The sequence below is a fragment of the Schistocerca americana genome, chromosome 3 (assembly GCF_021461395.2).
Source record: "Schistocerca americana isolate TAMUIC-IGC-003095 chromosome 3, iqSchAmer2.1, whole genome shotgun sequence".
Taxonomy (NCBI): Eukaryota; Metazoa; Arthropoda; class Insecta; order Orthoptera; family Acrididae; genus Schistocerca; species Schistocerca americana.
In genome coordinates this window covers 187,481,814-187,503,933 of record NC_060121.1, presented here as the reverse complement: position 1 = coordinate 187,503,933, position 22,120 = coordinate 187,481,814, and the positions used below count along the sequence as shown (strand labels likewise).

The 22,120-nt window shown below is 39.1% G+C and overlaps 1 protein-coding gene across 1 annotated transcript in view; it reads right to left on the bottom strand.

Annotated features, from left to right (window-relative positions):
* LOC124606705 (methanethiol oxidase-like) overlaps positions 1–22,120 on the bottom strand; it is a 119,438-nt gene that overhangs the window by 16,505 nt on the left and 80,813 nt on the right. The window contains exons 5-8 of the mRNA XM_047138734.1: positions 19,922–20,065; positions 14,048–14,213; positions 12,447–12,541; positions 5,530–5,717 (exon numbers count right to left, since the gene is read on the bottom strand). Coding sequence (XP_046994690.1) covers positions 5,530–5,717; positions 12,447–12,541; positions 14,048–14,213; positions 19,922–20,065 — 593 coding nt within the window. The remainder of the gene's footprint in view (positions 1–5,529; positions 5,718–12,446; positions 12,542–14,047; positions 14,214–19,921; positions 20,066–22,120) is intronic.

Genomic DNA, 22,120 nt, shown 5'->3' with positions numbered 1-22,120 from the left:
TGGTGCATTTCCTTCTATTACCTTTCTTGAACAATGCTATTATAATACTTTCTTACATTCATCTGGCACTTTGTTTTCTTTCCATACCAACCCCAGCACCCAGTGTAACCATGTATTCCGTGGATTCCTGCGGCTTTAATCATATCCGCTGTCAGCTCATCTACTCCAGCCGCCTTCCCACTTTTCATCTGTTCCAGGGAATTCTCTGTTTCTAATCAAGATACTGGATCATGCTCTTCCTCTAATTCAATGAATTCAGTGTCACTTTCTTGTGCACCTTCCCCATTCAGTAAGATTTCAAAATAATTCTTCATCTCTTCTCTGATACCTTCCATGTCACTGATAATATCCGCATTCTCTGTTTCAATCGCTTTTATGTCTTCTTTATCAGATCTTTTACTTTTCAATAACCCATATAGCAGTTTTTAGTTCCCTGTGCTAGCCTACTCTAGATTTCTGGATGAACGTTTCCCAACTCTTCTCTCTCTCTCTCTCTCTCTCTCTCTCTCTCTCTCTCCAAGCATTAATCCTGACTTGCGGGCTCTGCTGTTTTCCTACATCTCCATTTCCCCCTGTCATTGACATCTTCTAGTCTTAAGCCAACAACATGCATGTCTCCCCTGATGTTGTCAGTCCATCTCTTTGACAGTCTTCCTGGTGGTCTTGTTCCTCCTGGGTTGATGTGGAGCACTGTTTTTGCCACTGAGTTGTCTCGCTTTCTCATGACGTGGCCATACCAGTGGAGACGGGCTTCCCTCACTTTGTCAGTGATCAGTGCAACACCAAACCTTTGCTGGGCACTGTATTTTTTACATGGTCACATCGCATCAGCCCCACGGACCAGCGAAGCATCTTCATCTCCATAGTGTGTAACATAGAGTGACACTCAGTCCCATACATTGCTCCTGGGCGTACTGTGGTCTTATATACTTTTTCCTTTAGATACTGAGGCATCTTTTTATGCATTCTTCTGGACATTGAGGTGCAGTCCATTTTCAGCCAGTCCGTCCACGTTTGAACCTGGCGCTGGAGTTCAGGGCAAGCTTGGTTGGCAAGTACCACATCATCTGCATAAAGAAGAGTCCTGGGATGTGAAGTCCGTATGCCAGCTGTTGCTGTATCCATGCAAAGGATGAATAGCAATGGTGAAAGGGCAGAGCCCTGATGATTACCCACAGTGATATCAAAGGGCGAAGAAATTCCAGCAGGATCCCGAACAACACTAGTAGAATTATGGTACAAAAGTTGCACCCAGCTTACATACTCTTCAGGGATGCCATGGCAGCAAAGAGCTCGCCAAATAAGATCATGTTGGATACAATTGAAAGCCTTTTATGGGTCCAGAAACACCATGTGTACACTCTTCTGTCTGTCTCTGTGTTTTTCCATCAAAAGGCATGTGGCATGGATAGCATCGATGGTGCTGCAACCCTTAACAAATCCACACTGGTTTGGTGTTTCTGAGAGAATACTTCTGAGTCTGCTAGCATGTACCCATTCAAAGATCTTTAAAGTATGACAGAGGAGTTGAATAGGGCGATAAGTCAAGCAATCATTCACGTCTCCTTTTCCCTTCCAGATTGGAACTGTTATGCTAGTTGTCCATGCTTGTGGAAGTTGGTTTTCGGTGATGATTCGGTTGAAGAGTGAGGCAAGGAATTCTGAAGCAGGCTTTCTGAGCATTTTCCAGATTTCCATGGGTAGGTCATTTGGGACAGTTGCTTTTCCATTTTTCATCTTAATAATTGCAAGCATTACTTCCTCAGGTGTAACTGAGGGGACAGGTCCTAAAGTAGGATCAGGACTAGTAACTGGTGGATGCATAAACTTTTGTATTTGTATTTGTATTTATTTATTTATCCTGTGGATCACATATTGTACAAAGTACACATGATATAGGACAAGTCATTTTTCTTAACAAATATGTAGTTTGGAGAAAAAAAATAGGCAATGGACTGCCATTTAAAAAACTGTACACAGAATTGTTCATTGATGAATATAGTAACTTCACATACAGAGAATACAAACAATTTACATGGGGAACTAAGAAACATGTAGGCAATGTAGTGCTACTTTAAATTTACACAAATAATCACTGAGATTACAGAATAGTGAAAATGTCATCTGGAAACACAACTTGTTGCTGATGTTATGAAAGTAGTTTGCCCAACTTTGCAGAATAGATTGTTTATCTTTTAGCAGTTTGGCATTGGCCCCCTTTATGTGCATGACATGCTCAATGTCATGAGTTGAATGGTGATGTGACTTAACAAGACGGGAGATGATGTTTCCTCCTGATGGTGTGTCAAGTTGTTCTTTTCTTTTTTCACAATTCTCTTTGCTTGAGTTTCTTTTGTCAGTATTCCTTTTCCAGTGTTGTCACCTCATGTTCATCTTTTGGTACCAGCCCCTGGTTCTGATTTATTTTTTCAAACTCCATGGTTTTCTTTGCAATATTACATTTTTTAATTGCATCTTTTACTCTATCGTTCCACGAACTGGTTTCTTTGTCTTTCACTTTACCCATTGTTTTGCTGCATATCTGCACAGCACTCTTAACTACTGATTTTTGAGATATGTTCCACTCTTCCTCTACACTACCCCTTTCAGTTTTTGGCAATTTTTGTGCTACTAGTTTTTGGAAACTTTTCTTATTTTCTACTTCTTTCAACTTCCACTCTATAATTTTTGGCATTCTTTGTACAGAATTCACACTTTTCATCTTATAATTTAGATCGTCCACTAGTAACCTGTAGTTGCTATTAAAGTGCTCACTTGGTATGACTTTAGTGTCCCTTACTTTTCCTCCAATTAATTTGTTCATTAATATACAGTCTATAACTGTATTAGATTTGCCATCCCAGCCATATCTAGTAATCCTATGATTATCTTGTTTCGTGAAGAATGTATTCTTCACTAAAAGATGATTCCTTATGCACAGATTTAGAATTTCTTCACCCTCAACATTTTGTCTTCCTCATCCAAAAGGGTCCATAACCTCCTTATATCCATTTCTATTCATGCTAATCTGAGCATTCAGATCCCCAAATATCATAATGTTATCTTCTCTTACTTGGTCTTCCAGTTCTTCAGGGAATTTCGTTTTTTTCTTCCTCACTGCACTCTTGCTGAGGTGTGTACACTTTCAGTATGGTAAAACTATTCTTTCCCAAGTTCACTCTTGCTCTAATTATCCTTTCACTTACGAAGCTGACACCTGTAACTGTGTCAATGTCTTTGTGAAACGCAAACCCCACTCCATTTTTGCCTCTTTATTGTGACTGCCAGTATAATTTGTGCCCACCTCTCAGCAATTTAGAAGTTTTTCCCTTCCACTTGGTCTCACTCTATCCAAGGATATGAATCCTTCTCCCCTCCATCATGTCTACAATATCTTCAGTATTTCCTGTCAAGGTTATTACATTTAATGTTCTCACTCTCAACTTGTTTTTGACTTTTTGTTGGGTTCCAGTTTTCTGTTCTTGTTTAGTGTATCTTCTTGCGTTCCTTAGTTTTTCTTTAGGCTGTGAAGGGGAAAAAGAAGTGGTGTCTACATTAGGTATTTTGGTGAGAGTATTTCCCCAGTTTAGTGTCTATGATGGGCAGCATAATGCAAACTTGACAAGTAACATGTTAAGAGGTGACAGAAACAGTTTTCCCACCATATATTTTTTCTCAGGAGGTTGAGACACAGAAACAGTGGCCCAGTGCAGAATTTACTCTAGATTTCCCAGTTACAAGGGCAAGCAATGGTTAGAGCAGATATCCTTATGGTAATTGGGGGATAGGTGATGGGTACACATATTGCTGCTATGTTTATGTTGTTCTCGGAATTGCTATTGGATTCCATGTGGCAGGGAATCTGTAATTTGATGAGGGCTGCATGATGAACTTACAAAGAAAAGATTGAGGACACTGCTTCAGCACAGGTCTATAAAGTTCCACATCCATCTTGACTGCAGAACAGTGTTCAAATCACCTCTGTATCTAGGAATCAGCACGATTCCCCATGAGCAGCATGAAAACCACAAAAAGTCATAATGTATATTGTTTGCTAACATCACTGTATTTCCCATCAGGCTTAGCAATGTTAAATCTGTGGTGCAGTCACTGATAATCATTGCCAGAAACATGTGAGAAATCTGTATTGGATATAAAGCATGTATCCAGATTCCAGGAGGAGCAAGTGTCCTTTCTTGCCCCCTCTCCCCTTTGTGGACACCTATGCATATTTGTGAAGACCATGGTAAAGAAGAAAGTTAATGTGAAAATTTCATCTTAGATTATGTCGTGACTTACAAAAATCAGTTTAAGCTAATAGCTACAATAAGTAGTCTACTTATTTTTATATCTGAATTTCTTTGCACTTGTTAGATACTAATCCAACAACTCTGCTTAGTTCCAAGTATGTAAAGCATATGTCATGTTGTATGTAAATACAACAGTGAAATGAACTTGTAACCACTGGAAGGCAGTGCCAAAGTTTGCAAAAAACATATACATAAAGGCTTATTAACTGACATAAATCCACCTGATGATGAATGTTTACACTCTGAAATGCATCGTGGGAATATAAAAAAATTGTGGCTGCTTACTGTCATTTGTAGTTTCAATTGAATAGAGCTAAGCTAGTAGAATTTAATACAGAAAAAGATAGTTCCATCTATAGAAATAATACACAATACATCATCAACAGCAGACAGAGTACTGGGGAAAAAACAGATGGATTATAGAAAACAGCCACGGATGACACATTATAATAGTGTAATTGGACAGATAAAACATCTATTGACCAAGCAGTGGCAGGAGAACACACACACAAAGGTATTTAAATCTGTAAGCTGTCACAGCCAACGGCTCCTCCCTCTGGGTGAAAGGGAAGGATGAGAGGTAAAGGAAAAGGACTGGTGAGGTATAGGAAATTGGGAGAGTTTGGAAAAGTCATCCGGAAACCCTGGTCATGAGAGACTTACTGTTTACCAGACATATTAAAAAAATTGTATGCACTGTCTCATGAAGAGAGTTGTGTGGCTTTCTCCTCTTTTATATAGTCCCACTTTAGATCAAAGCACTGCATACAATTTTTTTTTCAGTAAGTAAATTCCAATCCCATACTCCATTATGGAAACTATAAAATGGTATTGTGATTGCCTTAACCCTTTCATTGGACTCCTCCCAGTTCCAGGAAATGTGCATTTCCTGGTTGTCAACCTGGTAGCTTGTTACATACACTCTTGTTAAACACACACACACACACACACACACACACGCACACACACGCACACACACACACACACACACACACACATATACATACACAAAATCAGTAAGTAGCAATATGGAAATATAACCTCTGAAAAGCATATGCAAAGCACGAAGTTCAAAATATTTACCTTGTTAACTTCAATCTTACAGTAAAGTATTTCTGGAATAATAATAATAATAATAATAATAATAATAATAATAATAGCTTAAAAATATACAGAAATACACAAAAAGAATTGGGGAGCAACATATAATGCAACTAACCGTTAACTCACTATCTTCTGTCACTTGAACTGGACCACCTTTTACAATACTGCCTCCCAAGAAAATTTGTCCCACAAGCTTTGGGTGAGCTGTGTCTGTAATGTCAAACTGACGTATGTCCCCATGAAGCCAGTTACAGAAGTACAAGTAACGATCATCTAATGATATAATGATGTCAGTCACAAGACCTAAAACATTTTAATTGACATTTAATGCAATTATACATTATCTTAGAAGTATTTAAAAATTATTCATAGTAAGTAGAAAATGACCATAATTTTCATAGAAAGATAACAGACACTTTCTCATTTCACACTTTAGATAATATGGACACAGTATATTTGTGCTTTGAAAACCTGCTGCTTTGTTTCAGGGCACACCTACAAAATTTAGGAAATGAAGTTATATACTTTTGAATGTTTGTTGTTCATCTCACCAAATTCAATAACTCTTTTGATAAATTCAGTTTTCTACAGAACAACACAATTACACTATCAATGTTTTCTACAAGAAATAAGCTTTTTTAATTGAAGACTTTTCTCTGAAGACATCTACTGTATTTATATCTTCTTTAAGTAAAAACTTAAGATGTGTGAAACTTGATTATATACAGAATTATCTGCCATCACTAATTCCATGAACAAATGATGCCTGAATATTGAAGCTGAGACATATTTTGCTGAGATGTGGCTATCAAACAATGGAAACTCCACATTGTACACCATTCCTGCCACACATCCTGTTCTCAAATGCTGCCTAAACCATGGAATCCCTCCAAATAACCTAACTGTAAGGATTCTGCTCTCTGGGATCCCACCTCTCCTTTCACCATGACCTTTTCAGATTCTGCCAATCCCTGGCTCTCACAAGCCTGGTACTGCTTCCAATCCCTAATTCCTACACTGGACCCTGCCTTTTTTACAGTTCATGTCACCATCCAACCGTGATCCCCCCCTCTCCCCCTCCCTCCCTCCCTCCCCCCACCTAACCAACTGCTCGTCAACTTCCAGCAATTCCTTACCTCTAGCTTCGCCTTGCCATCCTTCCCCAGGTCGCTTCCTCAAAACATCAACCTTTCTGTCACAGAAAGAACAGCCACACACAACCTCCAAATAAATCCTGACCTAATCATCCTACCTGCAGACAAAGGTTCCACCACAGTTGTTATGAATCGCAGTGACTACCTGGCAGAAGGCCTCTGTCAATTATCTGACTCCTCCACCTATAAACTATGCAAGAGTAATTCCATTCTAGAAGTCCAACACAAACTCCAATCCCTGCTTTAAGCCTTAGGCCTTCCCAGAACATCTCCCCCAAATCCATTTCCCTTCTCACTCCTTTGACATTCCACACAACCACCTTCTACTGTACATGCTCCCCAAAATCCACAAACCCAACAGTCTTTGACACCCCATTGTGGCTGGTTATTGTGCTCCCACTGAAATAATTTTGGCCCTCATTAACCAAAACCTCCAACCAATTGCCTGTAATCTAGCCTCCCATGTCAAAGACAGCTACCTCTTCCTTCACCGATACTCCACATCCCCACGTTTTTACCTCCTGGATCCCTACTTGTCACTGCTGATGCCACCTCCCTATACACCAACATCCCTCATGTCCATTGTCTTACCCATATTGAACACTACCTTCCCAAATGTCCTTCAGAATCCAAACCTACAACCTCATTCCTCATAAACCTCACTAACTTTATCCTAACTCACAACTACTACTCATTTGATGGGGAAGGTATATAAACAAATCCACAGCACATTCATAGGCCCTCCTATGCCAACCTTTCTATAGGCCATCTAGTGGAGACCTTCCTAGCCTCCCAAAACACCAAACCCCCAGTCTGGTTCGGGTTCACTGATGATATCTTCCTGATCTGGACTCAGGACCAAGACTGCCTATCTTTGTTCCTTCAAACCATCAACAACTTATCTCTGATCCACTTCAAATGGAATTCCTCAACCCAGCATTTCACCTTCCTATATGTTGACCACCACCTCTGTGACAGTTCCAACTCCACCCTTGTCCATATTGACAGCTGTCACACCAAAAAATCCCATATAGCTTGGCCACCTTGGGATGGCGAATCTGCAGTGGCAAAAGTTCCCTTACTCAGTCTCACCAAGGCCTATTCCCCAGACCTAGTCTGCAGACAGATCTCCTGTGCCATTTCCCCTCATACCCCTAACCCTCCCATCACCCCCATGAACCAGCCACAAATGAGTGTCCCCTTCATCACTCAGTACTGCTCCAGACTGGAACAACTGAACCACATCCTTCACCAGGGCTTTGATTACCTATCCCTGAAATGAGGAATATCCTATCCGAGATACTTCCCACCCCTCCTAGTCCATCCCTATGCCATTCCCAATCCCAATCCCAACCCCTTGCCATGAGGATCATATCCCTGTGAAGACTCAGGTGCAAAACCTGCCCAATCCACCCACCCTGCATTTCCTATTACATTCCTGTCACAAGTTTATCCTACCCCCATCAGGGATTGGGCTACCTATGAATGCAGCCATGTCATTTATCAGCTCTGCTGCAATCACTGCACAACTTTTTATGTTGGTATGACTACCAGCCAGCTGTCCACCAGGATGAACTGCAGCCCTCTGCCAATGCATCCACCCATCTTTTCCCACTCCTATTTTGCTCCTTTTTTTCCCCAACTCCCTGTCCCACAACCTCCTGACACAGCACCTGTTGTCAACATAGTCCCTGCACACTCTACCAGACACTGTTTGTTTCCCTAACAATACACAACTTTCTCTTCCTCTTCCCTGCCCTTTCCAGACTGCCGTTTGCATCTCACTTGATAGTTGCATTCTGGCCTGAGACACTGGAGTTGGCAGTTGTGTGCACATGAAGCGTGCTTAGTTTGTGTGTGTGTGTGTGTGTGTGTGTGTGTGTGTGTGTTTCTATCTTGAGAAAGAAACTATTAGTTCAGTTACAAGTGTCCATAAACAGTACTACACTTTTTGTCACCTGAAGTTATGTACTGGTCAGTAATTCCATCTGCTAATGTATTAAAACTTATCTGCACTCATTTCTGCAATGCCTAATGCAGTTTCAGTTATCCATGATATGAACATCAGTAGTAACTACCTCACTGTTTCCCTGTTTTCTGTAATTATACAATGATGAACAATTGGTGCATACATCCTTCTCCTTCATCATTTCAAATGCTGGGCGCGTGCCTCCTTTAATATCTACATTTCGTCTTCCTTGACCTCCTGCCTTAAGGTTCATATCTCAAGATTTTGAAACATAGCCTTTTACATGTTGGTATCAATGCTATGTGCATTTTATGCAGACATATAAATATTTCCAACATTTATAACCACTGTGATGCAGCTCCATATGGTGGAAGTTGCAAAAGTCCAAAAGTCTTACATCCACAAATGCTTCTGACCAATATGCTTGTGAAAGCTAATGTTATCAGTTTATTTTATAGATATGCAGGATTAATTCAACCAGATAGTTTACATGTAGCCATATGCTCTATTTCTTAGTGTACAAAGTACTTGATACCTCTCTTCATACATTACATACTTAACTAATAACTATGAAGTACCTATTGTCACTTTTCTATTGCACCATCAACTCCTTGCACAAGCTACATAAGAAATTCCTGCATAATCTTGAACTTAAAAAACAAACAAATAACAATAAAAAAGGGAAAATCTGGATTTAACATCCTGTCAACAGCAATGTTATCAGAAGCTGTGCACAGGGAATTAGTGTGATTGTTTACTGATGAGGAATGAAATTGACAATGTCCTTTTCAAAGGAGCCATTCTTGCACAGCAAAAGCATGTTTCTGAATGACTAGGCAAGGATTCAAACATTGCTCCTTCCAAAAGCTCATTCAGTGCCTTACTTGTAGGACATCTATCAAAAACCTAAGCCTTTTCAATATGATTGAAGCATTTTCTCACAGTAATTGTGTAGAATCTCTTCAACACTTCCCCCTCTTCCCTGAAAAGGGACCAAATCACTGTTGCCTGTTCTCCTCTTACTTTCATCAATCTTTCTATTGGAACTCTTCCCTTCCATCTAAATATCTGTATTTTTCATATTTCTCCTCTCCCCCTGCTCTCCCAAAGAGCGTTTTCACTTAATTTTATAAAGGTAATTTAAAGGATAAAAGGCACAAGAGGCATGAAGGCTTGCCAGATGATATAAATAAATAATAATAAAAAAACATAACGATCACACAATTACTTATTAACACAATTGCAACTAAGTTTTGAAGCATGTAGAATTAGCCGATATTAATTGCAACAGGTGACAAATTGGGTACCCAAATAGGTACTTGTTGCTGCCCATGGAAGCAATAACTTACACACATCAGGTGCATAACCACAATAACAATTTTATACCATAAATGTTGAAATCATGCATTAATTGTACAGAGTATCTGGACTACAGGTATACAAAAACATTTGTTAATATTTCACAACTTAATAAGGCTTATAACTTTATTTGTCCAACATTGTACACAAAAGCTCCAAGATTGTTATAAATGTTGATACAGTTCAATGTGGGCACCATTTGTAGCTCAATAGATGTTGTTGTGGTCTTTAGTCCTGAGACTGATTTGATGCAGCTCTCCATGCTACTCTATCCTGTGCAAGCTTCTTCATCTCCCAGTACCTACTGCAATCTACATCCTTCTGAATTTGCTTAGTGTATTCATCTCTTGGTCTCCCTCTACAATTTTTACCCTCCACACTGCCCTCCAATACTAAATTTGTGATCCCTTGATGCCTCAACATATGTCCTACCAACCGATCCCTTCTTCTAGTCAAGTTGTGCCACAAACTTCTCTTCTCCCCAATCCTATTCAATACTCCCTCATTAGTTATGTGATCTACCCATCCAATCTTCAGCATTCTTCTGTAGCACCACATTTCAAAAGATTCTATTCTCTTCTTGTCCAAACTATTTATCGTCCATGTTTCACTTCCATACATGGCTACACTCCATACAAATACTTTCAGAAATGACTTCCTGACCCTTAAATCTATAATCGATGTTAACAAATTTCTCTTCTTCAGAAACGCTTTCCTTGCCATTGCCAGTCTACATTTTATATCCTCTCTACTTCGACCATCATCAGTTATTTTGCTCCCCAAATAGCAAAATTCCTTTACTACTTTAAGTGTCTCATTTCCTAATCTAATTCCCTCAGCATCACCCGACTTAATTTGACTACATTCCATTATCCTCATTTTGCTTTTGTTGATGTTCATCTTATACCTTCCTTTCAAGACACTATCCATTCCATTTAACTGCTCTTCCAAGTCCTTTGCTGTCTCTGACAGAATTACAATGTCATCGGCAAACCTCAAAGTTTTTATTTCTTCTCCATGGATTTTAATACCTACTCCAAATTTTTCTTTTGTTTCCTACACTGCTTGCTCAATATACAGATTGAATAACATCGGGGAGAGACTACAACCCTGTCTCACTCCCCAACCACTGCTTCCCTTTCATGTCCCTCAACTCTTGTAACTGCCATCTGGTTTCTGTACAAATTGTAAATAGCCTTTTGCTCCCTGTATTTTACCCCTGCCACCTTCAGAATTTGAAAGAGTGTATTCCAGTCAACATTGTCAAAAGCTTTCTCCAAGTCAACAATAGCTAGAAACGTAGGTTTGCCTTTTCTTAATCTAGCTTCTAAGATAAGTCGTACGGTCAGTATTGCCTCACGTGTTCCAACATTTCTACATCGAAATGGTATTCCAATTCTTGCAACTTATTCATAAGTATGACAGGTGATATGGCCTCTACTGTGGTGTAGACCCATTGTCCCAGTTCTTCCAAATCTCAAAACTTTGTTCTGTATACAATGTTCTTGATAAACCCCAATACATTGAAATTCATTGAAGTCCGATTGGGAGGCTGAGGGGCCAAGCAATGGAACTCCCCTTGATTGAATGCTCAGGAAATGTCTCATGTAGAAATGCCTCAAAATCCCAATGATAGTCAGATGGGGCATCATCCATCTGGAAAATGACATCGGAAGCATCTGGTGAATTGCGTAATTCGCCAGAATACTGGGAATAAAAAATGAACTAATCACACTATATTTATGTAATGCCAACCACACATTAACTTGTGGTGTATCCTTATCATATTCAGTCACTTCTCCTGGAATCTCACTTCCACACACTCGACAGTTATGGCTGTTAACTTTGCCATAGACATGGAAGGCATATTTATTGCTGAACAGCACTGAATTGACGTAGTCGTCTATACACTGTAATTACAGTTTACAGCACAATCACTTTTCTGCAGTGATCCTCAAGCTTAATGTAATGCAAAAGTTGGACACTGTAAGTTTGCAACCAGAGACATTTGTGTACATTGTTGTGACCCTCAGATGGAGGACAGCTAGTTCCCTGCTTGCTTATCAAATTGATTTATTTGGCTTCTAGTGAATGCTCCACACACAGATTCCAGTCTCTTCATTCACATGCATTTTAGGATTTTTCCAGCATTTGAAATCAAACTTCCCATCCTCTAAGAGTTCTGTCCCACAGATAAATGAATTTACACATGGAAGGATCCACATTCCATTCTCTTCTTGCTCACTACTGAACACATGTTACAGATTTTAACTCTGCTAACCATAGCACACACTACACCTTTCACTGGGGTGTCCTCATGTTGACTGTCAGGAGTATGTCTGCCTGCTGTACAGTAAACATTTGTGCATATGCACCATATGGTTCAGTACTGTTTATGAAATGATGAGGATCATTTCTTGGAGAGTGTCTATCAAGTGGGTATTTACCCAACAAAATAAAATGTCAAGTTCTTTTTTTATATATATATGCATTTGTTTGTGTGTATATATATAGTCCAGACACCCAAATCAAATGAACAGAGGTACTCACCAGGCATTACTGGCATTTGCCAGCCTGACACTTTTTTGCTGGGTACACTGATAACCTTTTCAGCTGCCCAAGTACCATCAACCTTTTTGATAAATCTGTAAAAATAAAATGTCCGTATGTTCAGTCTTCCTCTGACATCATGAAAAGGTTACATAAGTACATAAGACAAATGCAAAATAGATTGCTAACTTCTATTTTATAGAAGATATTAAATCATTGTAAATAAGAAATAATACTCAGATCAGAATAAATACGAGGTCTGTCTAAAAAGTATCCAACCTTTGATTTTCCCATGCAAAATAGAGATGATAGCATGGCACCACTGTACACAGTAAAGGAAGAGACCTTTATGCACATGCGTGAATTTTGTCCCCATTTTCCAACGCGTCAGTCACTGCCTGTTGGTTGCTGAGTGAGGTGCTACACAATGTGTTCATCGGATTATCGATTCTCTCAGGATGACTGAACATGTTGAGCAAAGATACTGCATCACATTATGCTGAAAACTTGGTGATTCTCGAAGATTCGTAAGATTCAGCAGGTGTTTGGAGAAGATGTGATGGGTGAAACACAAACTAAGGAGTAGTTAAACCGATTCAAAAACAGCCGCACATCAGTGGAGAATGATCAGCATTCTGGCAGGCCATAAACTGCTCTGAGTGCAGCTGTTGTTGAGAGGATGCAAAATTTGGTGATGGCAGATCATCATTTGACCATGCAGGAGATTGCCCAAGAGGATGAAGTGAGTAAAGATTCTGCACATGCAATTTTGTGTCATGATTTGAACTTGCACCAAGCAGCTGCAAAATTCATGCCCAAGTTGTTGTTGCCAAAACAAAAAGACCTCTGTTTCTATGTTGCACAGGACCTTCTGGACACCACCAACACTGATCCTGGGTTTCTGAACACTGTGATAACTGGACGTGAGTCATGGGTGTACAGGTATGACCCAGAAACAAAAAGACAGTCGTCGCAATGGAAGCATCCAGAGTCTCTAAGGCTGAAGAAAGTGTGGCAAATGTGAAGCACAATCAAGGCGATGCTGACTGTCTTCTTTGATGTCTGTGGAATTGTGCATCACAAATATGCACCGGAAGGACAAACAGTGACAAAGGAATACTATCAATTTGTTCTCTGGTGACTCTGTGATGCAGTTTGGCACAAAAGACCAGACATTTGGACAGTGCAAAACTGTCAACTGCATCACAACAATGCCCCCACACATTCATCCCACTTGATCCAAAACTTCTTGGCCAAATATGGAATTACAGCCATTCACCAACCTCCCTACTCTCCAGACATGGCTCCTTGTGGCTTCTGGTTGTTTCCAAAATTGAAGACGACACTGAAAGAATCCCGTTTTGAGAGTACAGAAGAGATAATGTGGAACATGACAACAGAGCTGTACACCATTCCAAAAGAAGACGTCCAGAGGTGTTTCTCCCAGTGGAAGGATCAGTGGGCTAAGTGTCTGCATGCACAAGGGGCCTACTTTGAAGGGGATTAGGGTCCCAACCCCATCGGGTATTTGAAGTATTTTTTCTCACCCAAGGTCAGATACGTTTTAGATAGGCCTCGTATATAACTAAGAAAATGCATACCGGAAAATTGTTGAGCCAAGAGCACAGCCAACATATCCAATACGGCTGCGTGGGTTATGCAAGAAACGCACTTCTAGTGGTGCAATTCCCTCCTCTCCGAGATCAATACTCTGAATCTTCTTGTGCGTGCTCCACGAAAAAAAATTTAAATGACGTCCATAAACAGCTGACAACAATAGAGAAATGCTTATTTGATTTCACAAAATGGCTTTATGTACATGTCTGTCTACAGACACAAAATTATCACAATAGATTTAATATTACAATGACACAGTAATGAGTTCCAAAACATTGGGAGCCTAAATAGAATCAATATGTAACCTGCCAAGATATATATATATATATATATTTTCATGCTGTTGGACGTTCTGATGATCAAGGGAGCACTCAGAGTGACAAGGGATGTTTTATTGTGGTATATCGATAAATCACTATTAATTTCACTACACATTTGATTCAAGTTTATTAAAATATTGCTGTACAGTTCAGACACTTGTTAGCTAAAAGTATACAAACATATGCATGATTGTATGAAATGTTATCTTTAGAAGCAAAATTCAACACATTATCAAGATTTCCCAACATTATGAACTGAATCACTAGGAAAACATCAATTTTTTAGTTTTCTAATAACAGTGTACAAGTATGATCTCTTCATGCTGCTCTACTCTGTGCAAGCTTCTTCATCCAAGAGCTGCATCAAACTAGTCCTCAGACTGAACATTACAACAAATGAGCATGGTTTATAAATATTGTGAAGGCAGTAAAAATAGCTTAACATGATTTAATTTATGCAGAACAGATAATAATAAGGAACTAAATACCAATCAACAAAAATACAAGATCCTTCTCTCAATTATTACCAAGGCCAGGCTGTTTCAGCTTGCACACTCACCCAGAGGTAGCTGGGTGTGCAATCTAGCAACCAGGTTGTAGAGTAGTCAGCTAGTTAGCGAGATGTTCCCTAACTCATTTAAATGATTCTTTTATCAAAATGATGTGGACTGAGTCAATTTATCAGATATGTATACACGAATAGTATTAACATTAATGAACACATTTTTTAGTCCTACTTGCGCTATTACATTTGAAAACAATTTTATAGGTTGATAGTTTTTAAATGGAAATTCATCCATGCACCAGAAAAAGATGTCTAGGATAAATAATTTTAGGGTAGATTTCAAACTTGTTTTGCTACCTTTCAGGAATTTTATATTATTGGGCAAGTGATCAAAACTATTTGCTGCAGCTTATTGAACTCATTTCTGAGCCACTGACAGCTTTTATAATGCATAGTGAAGGATTTTTTCCTTCTAGTGCTGTAGGTATGGCCATCACCACTTTTCTCAAATTGTAATTTATTATTTACGACAAATGTCGTCAGCAGATATGTGTATTGTGACAGCACAGTTAAAATGTGTAGCTGCTTGGAGAGCTACTAACATTGAAGCCTGTGGCTGAACAACATGTACTATTCCTAGGTTGCTTGCTTTTGTGCACTTAATACATTCTTTCTGAGTGGTGAGTTACCCAAGAAATTATTCTGCAAGACATTACTGAGTGGAAATACGAAAAATATGTCAAGAGGTTACTTCATTTATTTCCAAGACTAACAATTATATGAAGGGTAAACGTAGCTGACTTAATTGTTTGAGAATCTCAGTAATGTGCTGCTTCCAGCTGATGTTTCATCAATATGAACACCTAAAAATTTGGAACATCAACCCCATTTACTGACTCCTGTTCACATGCTATATCAATTGTTGGTATTCAGTACAGAACTGAATATAGTGTGTTTTCCCAAAATTTAGGGGGCCCATCTACAGAGAGCCACTTAATAATTCTTTGAAAAACATCATTAACAATCTCTTCTGTGGCTTTCACTCCAATAGGATTTATTGCATCATTTGCAAAAAGTATAAATTGTGCTTGTTAAATGTGAGGTGGAAGGTCATACACATATGTAAGGAATAGGACAGGACCTGTAACTGAACCATTGGAGACTCCTTTTGTAATTTCTGCCCAGGCACTAAAATTTTCTACTCTTCCAACATTGTTTTAATTGTTCAGCTCAATTTTTGCATTCATCTTTTAACTAAAACCAGCTGTGTGTAAAGCCATCAAGAGTGTATCATCATCTACACCAGGTTGTTCCAGCTCGTCGGCTCTGTTGTGAGCCGTGGAGCGCTCCCTGCTCCAGGGAGCTGTGTCGCTCGCTGTGACCATTCGGCCGGCATGCCGGCACGTGGCACAGCTGGCTCAGGGAGGCAGCAAGGCAATCGTTTTGATGTGCCAGCTGCGTCTTCCAAGAACAACAACCTCATACTCTTAGCAGCTAAGACATGCTACACCAGGAAATACGATGTTTAGGAAATAAATAAGAAACAAATGTTTTACAAGAAATTGCATACTAAATTTATTAGGCCTCCGTAGCTTGACATTTTCTTTTCATTAGAAGATCAGAAAGGTCAGGTGTCAAAGTGTTTGCAGCGTTAATGCAGAGGATGGCCTTCATTGTTGCATCCTGAAGAAATGATCGTTCCTTACTTTTTACTCTTTTCATTGCTGAGAAAAGCTGCTCACAGCAATACGTAGATCCAAATATGCACATGATCTGATTGGCGTTGTTGTGAAGCTTGGGAAATTTTTTTGCTGTAATGAACGATACCATCATGACAAATCCAACATGTTGTTGTACCTCTCTTTCAACAAAGTTGAATTTTGCAAATCAATAATCTCCATAAGTTCCATTTCCAAACTAGTGAGGTCTCTGAATCGTGTTTCAAACGACGTGGTGAGCTGCTTTAACTTTGCTTTGTAATCGCCGAAAGTAGTACCTTCACGTAGTTTTAAAGAAGCAAGATGATTGAAGAATGTTAAATGTCCACTACTCATCTGCCTCTCAAATAAACGCAAATTTTCCATGTACGCTTTGATCAGATCGTGCATGTCAATGATTAGCTGCCCAGTGCCCTGCAATGACAGACTTAAATTATTCAGATGTATAGTTATTTCAGCTAGGAACACCAACACCAGGTCTGATATCCGTTTTATATCTTCCAGACAACTCATTTCTTCCCCTTTCATTTCGAGAAAAAGGGATATTTCCTTATGAATGGGAAAGAAAACATCAAGAACTTTTCCCCGACTCAGCCAACGAACTGTACTGTGGTAAGGTATTTCACCATACTCCGTTTCCATATCTTTCAGGAACCCTTTGAATTGGTGATGATTCATACCATGACGCCACACAAAATTCACACACTTCACGACAACTTTCATTACGCCACCTAGCTCTACTGTTGTACACACAGTGCCTCTTGGTGAATAAAACAATGAAGAGTTGTCTTTCCTGAATTCGTCTCCGAGTTTATTTTTCAAACGAGAAGCAAAACTTTGGTGACGCCTGATAATTTGTGGTGCACCGTCTGTTGCTACAGAATGGAGCTTATGCCATGACAAATTCGTATTGTCCACGGATTCACAAACAGCTTCAAAAATGTCACGTCCTGTTGTGTAATCGAGTGGTACCATATCCAAGAGTTCTTCAGTTACTTACAGCTCCATGTCAACACCACGCACAAAGACTGAAATCTGAGCACAGTCCAACATGTCGGTGCTTTTGTCAAGCGCTAGCGAAAATGCAACAAAGCTCTCCGCCTTTTTCCTGCGCTGTGTCTCTAAATCTGCTGCCATGTCCAGGATTTGCTGAGACAAACCCCTTCAAATGCCCGCACCTCCCTTGGAAACAAACATTCTGCAACTGCTACGATGCACGATTTTACGAGTGGTCCCACCGAAAACGGCTTGCCACTCGTCACAGTGATGTGAGCGACCCTGTTCTTGCTCGAATTGCAGATTCAGTAGTTTTCTCCGCTCTTATTCACCTGAAAATTGTGAACGCATTACAGAAACGAATTATGTTGCATGTTTTGATACCCTCCGTATTACGAAACCGTTTTTGAACTTACATCTCCTGGTATGTCGTTCTTAAGCCTGGCTACCAGTTCTCTGCATGCAACGCCTTCTACCTGATCTTAGTGCTCTGCGTGAAGACGTGTATAATATTGTTGTATATTGTACCTCTTCGCAGAATTAAATACTTTATGACATACAAGACACTGCGGAGGACCATCCCGATCAATGAATAGAAAGGTATTCTCCAACAGAGGTACAGGGCTCCTGCGGCTAGTCATAGCTGTCATTGAACACGGATTATTGCATCAGTTGCGGCTGCTTGCGGCCAGGGGGCAGTGAGTTTGGTTTCCCCCTCCATGCGGGCTCCGAGCTGCTGTAGTGAGCGCTCTGGAGCGCTCCGACTCCCTGGAGCTCAGTTGGAACAGCCTGATCTACACAGTCAAATACCTTGGAAATATCAGAAAGATCTAACTGGTGTTATTTTATTACTTAAGGCTTGTAATATTTGATGAGTGAATGAATAAGTAGCATTCTCTTGAGTAACCCTCATGGAGTCCAAAGTGTGATATGTTAAGTAAATCATTTTGCTTAAATGGGAGGCTACTGTTGAGTGCATTAATTATTCAAATATTTTGGAAAAATATGTCTGTATGGAAACTGGATGCTGCTTATTTTAGTTTTTCTTGTCAGCTTTCTTATGAAGCAATCCAACAACTGCTCATTTTAATTTGTCTGTAAAAATTCCATGTGCATTATGCATATCACTAAGGACATTGCTTATTAAATTAGAACAACTAACATTCCTTTGTTTCTTCAACTGAACTATTTATTATTATTTTTGTTGCTTCCTTTAGAAAGTAATCATTAAAATTACTTGGAACTTGTGAATTCACGTGCAACATAGTCATTTAGTTTAATTGATATGGTATCCTGTGTGATGGCTGACTGTCATGCCTCCCCGTTGATAACACCCCACACACTTTTAATGTTATTATTTGGATCATTAATTTCTTTTAGGGTACACATACTTTAATGACATATTTTAATGACTTTCCATAAAATATTACAGTGTTTTTTGTAGTTCTTCACCAGCCAAGCACAGACAGCCAGGTGTGGCTAAGCCGGTCACACAAGCACAGAACACATGCAGGTGGGGCATCACGCAGGTAGCCAATACTACCCGACTTTGTTTCTTGGAGTCCTGAGAGGTGGTCAATGGTGCCCTCACCTCATGGGAAAGCATTAGAACAGCCTCATTAAGGGAGTTATCAGCTGGCTCTTTGACAATTATTACTTAAACTAAGGATGTTAAAAAATATGAAATCAATAAATCACTCCAAAGCGTGAGTGACCTGCCCCTCTTTCTCAAATTAACTCCTCTTTCCTTCCTGAGAACATAACTAGCAACTAAATAGCTATGAACAGTTTTTTTCTACTTTTAATTGTATCAGCAGTACAGAAATTTCGCCTCCTGAAGTTAACTACTGGCAAGCCATTCTATCTTTCTGTAATTTTATGCTACTATACACACAATCAGTGTGGAACAAATATCTGCTGATTTCATTTTAGTTTTTTTTACAAAGAAATTACATCGTGGAACATGACAGAAAAGAAAAACCACACTTTTCAAACTATGGGAGAGTGGTAATGCTGCAAGCTCCAATTCTACAGGAAGCTGAAAAGTTTATGTCACTGCCACAGCAATCACCAACAAGACCTCAAACTCTTGTTAGCTGCTACTATGACCATAAACACATGATCATGTCCACATCAACACACTCCAGATAAAAAATAGGCATATGCTGCCGTATTTTCAGCACTGGTAAGATGTTTGCAATGATGCTGCCAAAGTCAACCCCATCATTCATTTTTTAAAGTAGGTGTTATTATCAACATTTCTCCATTTATGACATTAATGCACTGGGATATGAAGACTACTTTTCTTTACCAGCTTACCTGGATTCATTCCATCTTCGGGTTTGAATCCATACTTGAATGCTTTTGGTGATGCCCATTCTGATGAGACTAGTACATCATGGAATGGCTGATACCAGTAATCATAACCAAAGGGTGTTTCATCCTCCTTATTAGCCCACAGTTCTGGAAATAAAGTAAAATTAGTTGAAATGACCATCATCAGCTCTTACTGATTGTTTTATTACAGATGCCTGTACATGAAAGGGCACTTGTTGTGCAACCAAATGAGTTATCTGTTTAACATAAATGTGTATTGGTATATGATAACATGGAGGCATGAATTGAGAATGGTTGGCAGGACAGAGGAAAGAAGGTGGATGTAGTGGGTTAGTGTAGACTGAGGCCAGGAGGATTATAAACTTTCAAACAACAAAATATTGCTTGAAGCTGAAAACAAGAGCAAAGCAGCCTGGAACATCGTCAAACAGGAAACACCTAACTCTGCTAAAAAGGACCTCAATTCACATATTAAAAACAAAGATGTACCAGTAGGTAACCCTAAAAAATTAGCTGATTTTGTAAACTCATATTTCAGTAGTATTGCAAAAAAATTACAGCAGAAATTTCCAGATACGTATGATTTACCTACTCAGAACCAGCCAACAAACTCAATGGTGCTCTTGCCAACTACAGAAAGGGAAGTGGCACTAGTAGTACACCAACTAAAAAATAAAACTTCAGTAGGACTTGATGAAATTCCAGTCTGCATAATTAAAGATTGTATAGACTCCATAAAGGGCCCATTAACAGACATAATTAATGAATCTTTCGAGTCTGGATACTTTCCGGAGTACCTAAAACAAGCAAAAGTTATACCTATCCTTAAAAACGGAGATGTGGAAAATGTAGAGAACTACAGGCCGATCTCTATACTGTCTATCATTTCTAAAATAATAGAAATACTAGTCAAAAAGAGACTGCTAAATTACCTGAATGAATATAATCTTCTTTCCAATGACCAATTTGGTTTTAGGCCCGGAAAAGGCACACAATATGCTATAGCACAGTTCACTAAAGCAATTTTAGAAGCACTGGACAAAGGTGAAAATGTAAGTGGTATCTTTTTAGACTTGTCCAAGGCCTTTGATACAGTTGACCACAAAATCTTACTTCATAAATTAGGGCAAATAGGAATAAGAGGTGTGACAAAGAAGTGGTTCAAATCATACTTGGAAAACAGAGTTCAACGAGTAGAGATATCACAAGTTTCAAACAATTCCCTTATAAAACATCTGTCTGACCCAGAAAATGTGAATATAGGCGTCCCACAGGGAAGTGTATTAGGCCCAATATTGTTTCTTATATACATTAACGACTTCCCACAATGTATCAGACATGGCGAAAAAATACTTTTTGCTGATGATAGCAACATAGTAATAACAGGTGAAAATCCAACACAACTGTCAGAAAGAGCAAACGAGGCTCTCAATGATGTCCACAACTGGTCATTAAAAAATAAAGTAACCCTAAATGTAAAGAAAACTAACTATATTAACTTCCAATTGAACAAAAAACACAATGCCACTAGAATAAAAGTTAATAATAATGAATTAGAATGTGTAACAAGTACCAAATTCTTAGGGATGAATGTAGACAGCCAACTGAAATGGACAAACCATGTCAACATTTTGGCAAAGAAATTATCCACAGCATGCTATGCTCTTAGAATCCTTGCACCGGTATGCAATAATACCTGTCTTAAAATAACATATTACGGATATCTACACTCAGTCCTCAGCTATGGGATCATGTTTTGGGGAACAAGTGCCAGTAACATACAAACTGTGTTCAAAGTACAAAAAAGAGCCATAAGGATAATAACAAATAGCAACAACAGGGCCCACTGTCTAGAATTATTTAGAAAGCTAGGAATTCTAACTGTTTCTTGTGAGTATATCTTTCAGAACATAATGTTCATTAAGAAAAATCTTAACATGTACAACACAAATAGCCTAATACATGACCATGAAACAAGAGCTTGTCACCACATCCATCTAGATAGAAAGAACAAGGCAAAGACGCAAAAAAGTATATTTTACAATGGGATAAAACTGTACAACAAATTACCACAAGAAATTAAAGAAATAAATGAGCCCCTCACTTTCAGACAAAAGCTTAAAACCTTTTTAGTAAGTAAAAGTTTTTATACTGTAAAAGAATATTTAACATAGATGTAGA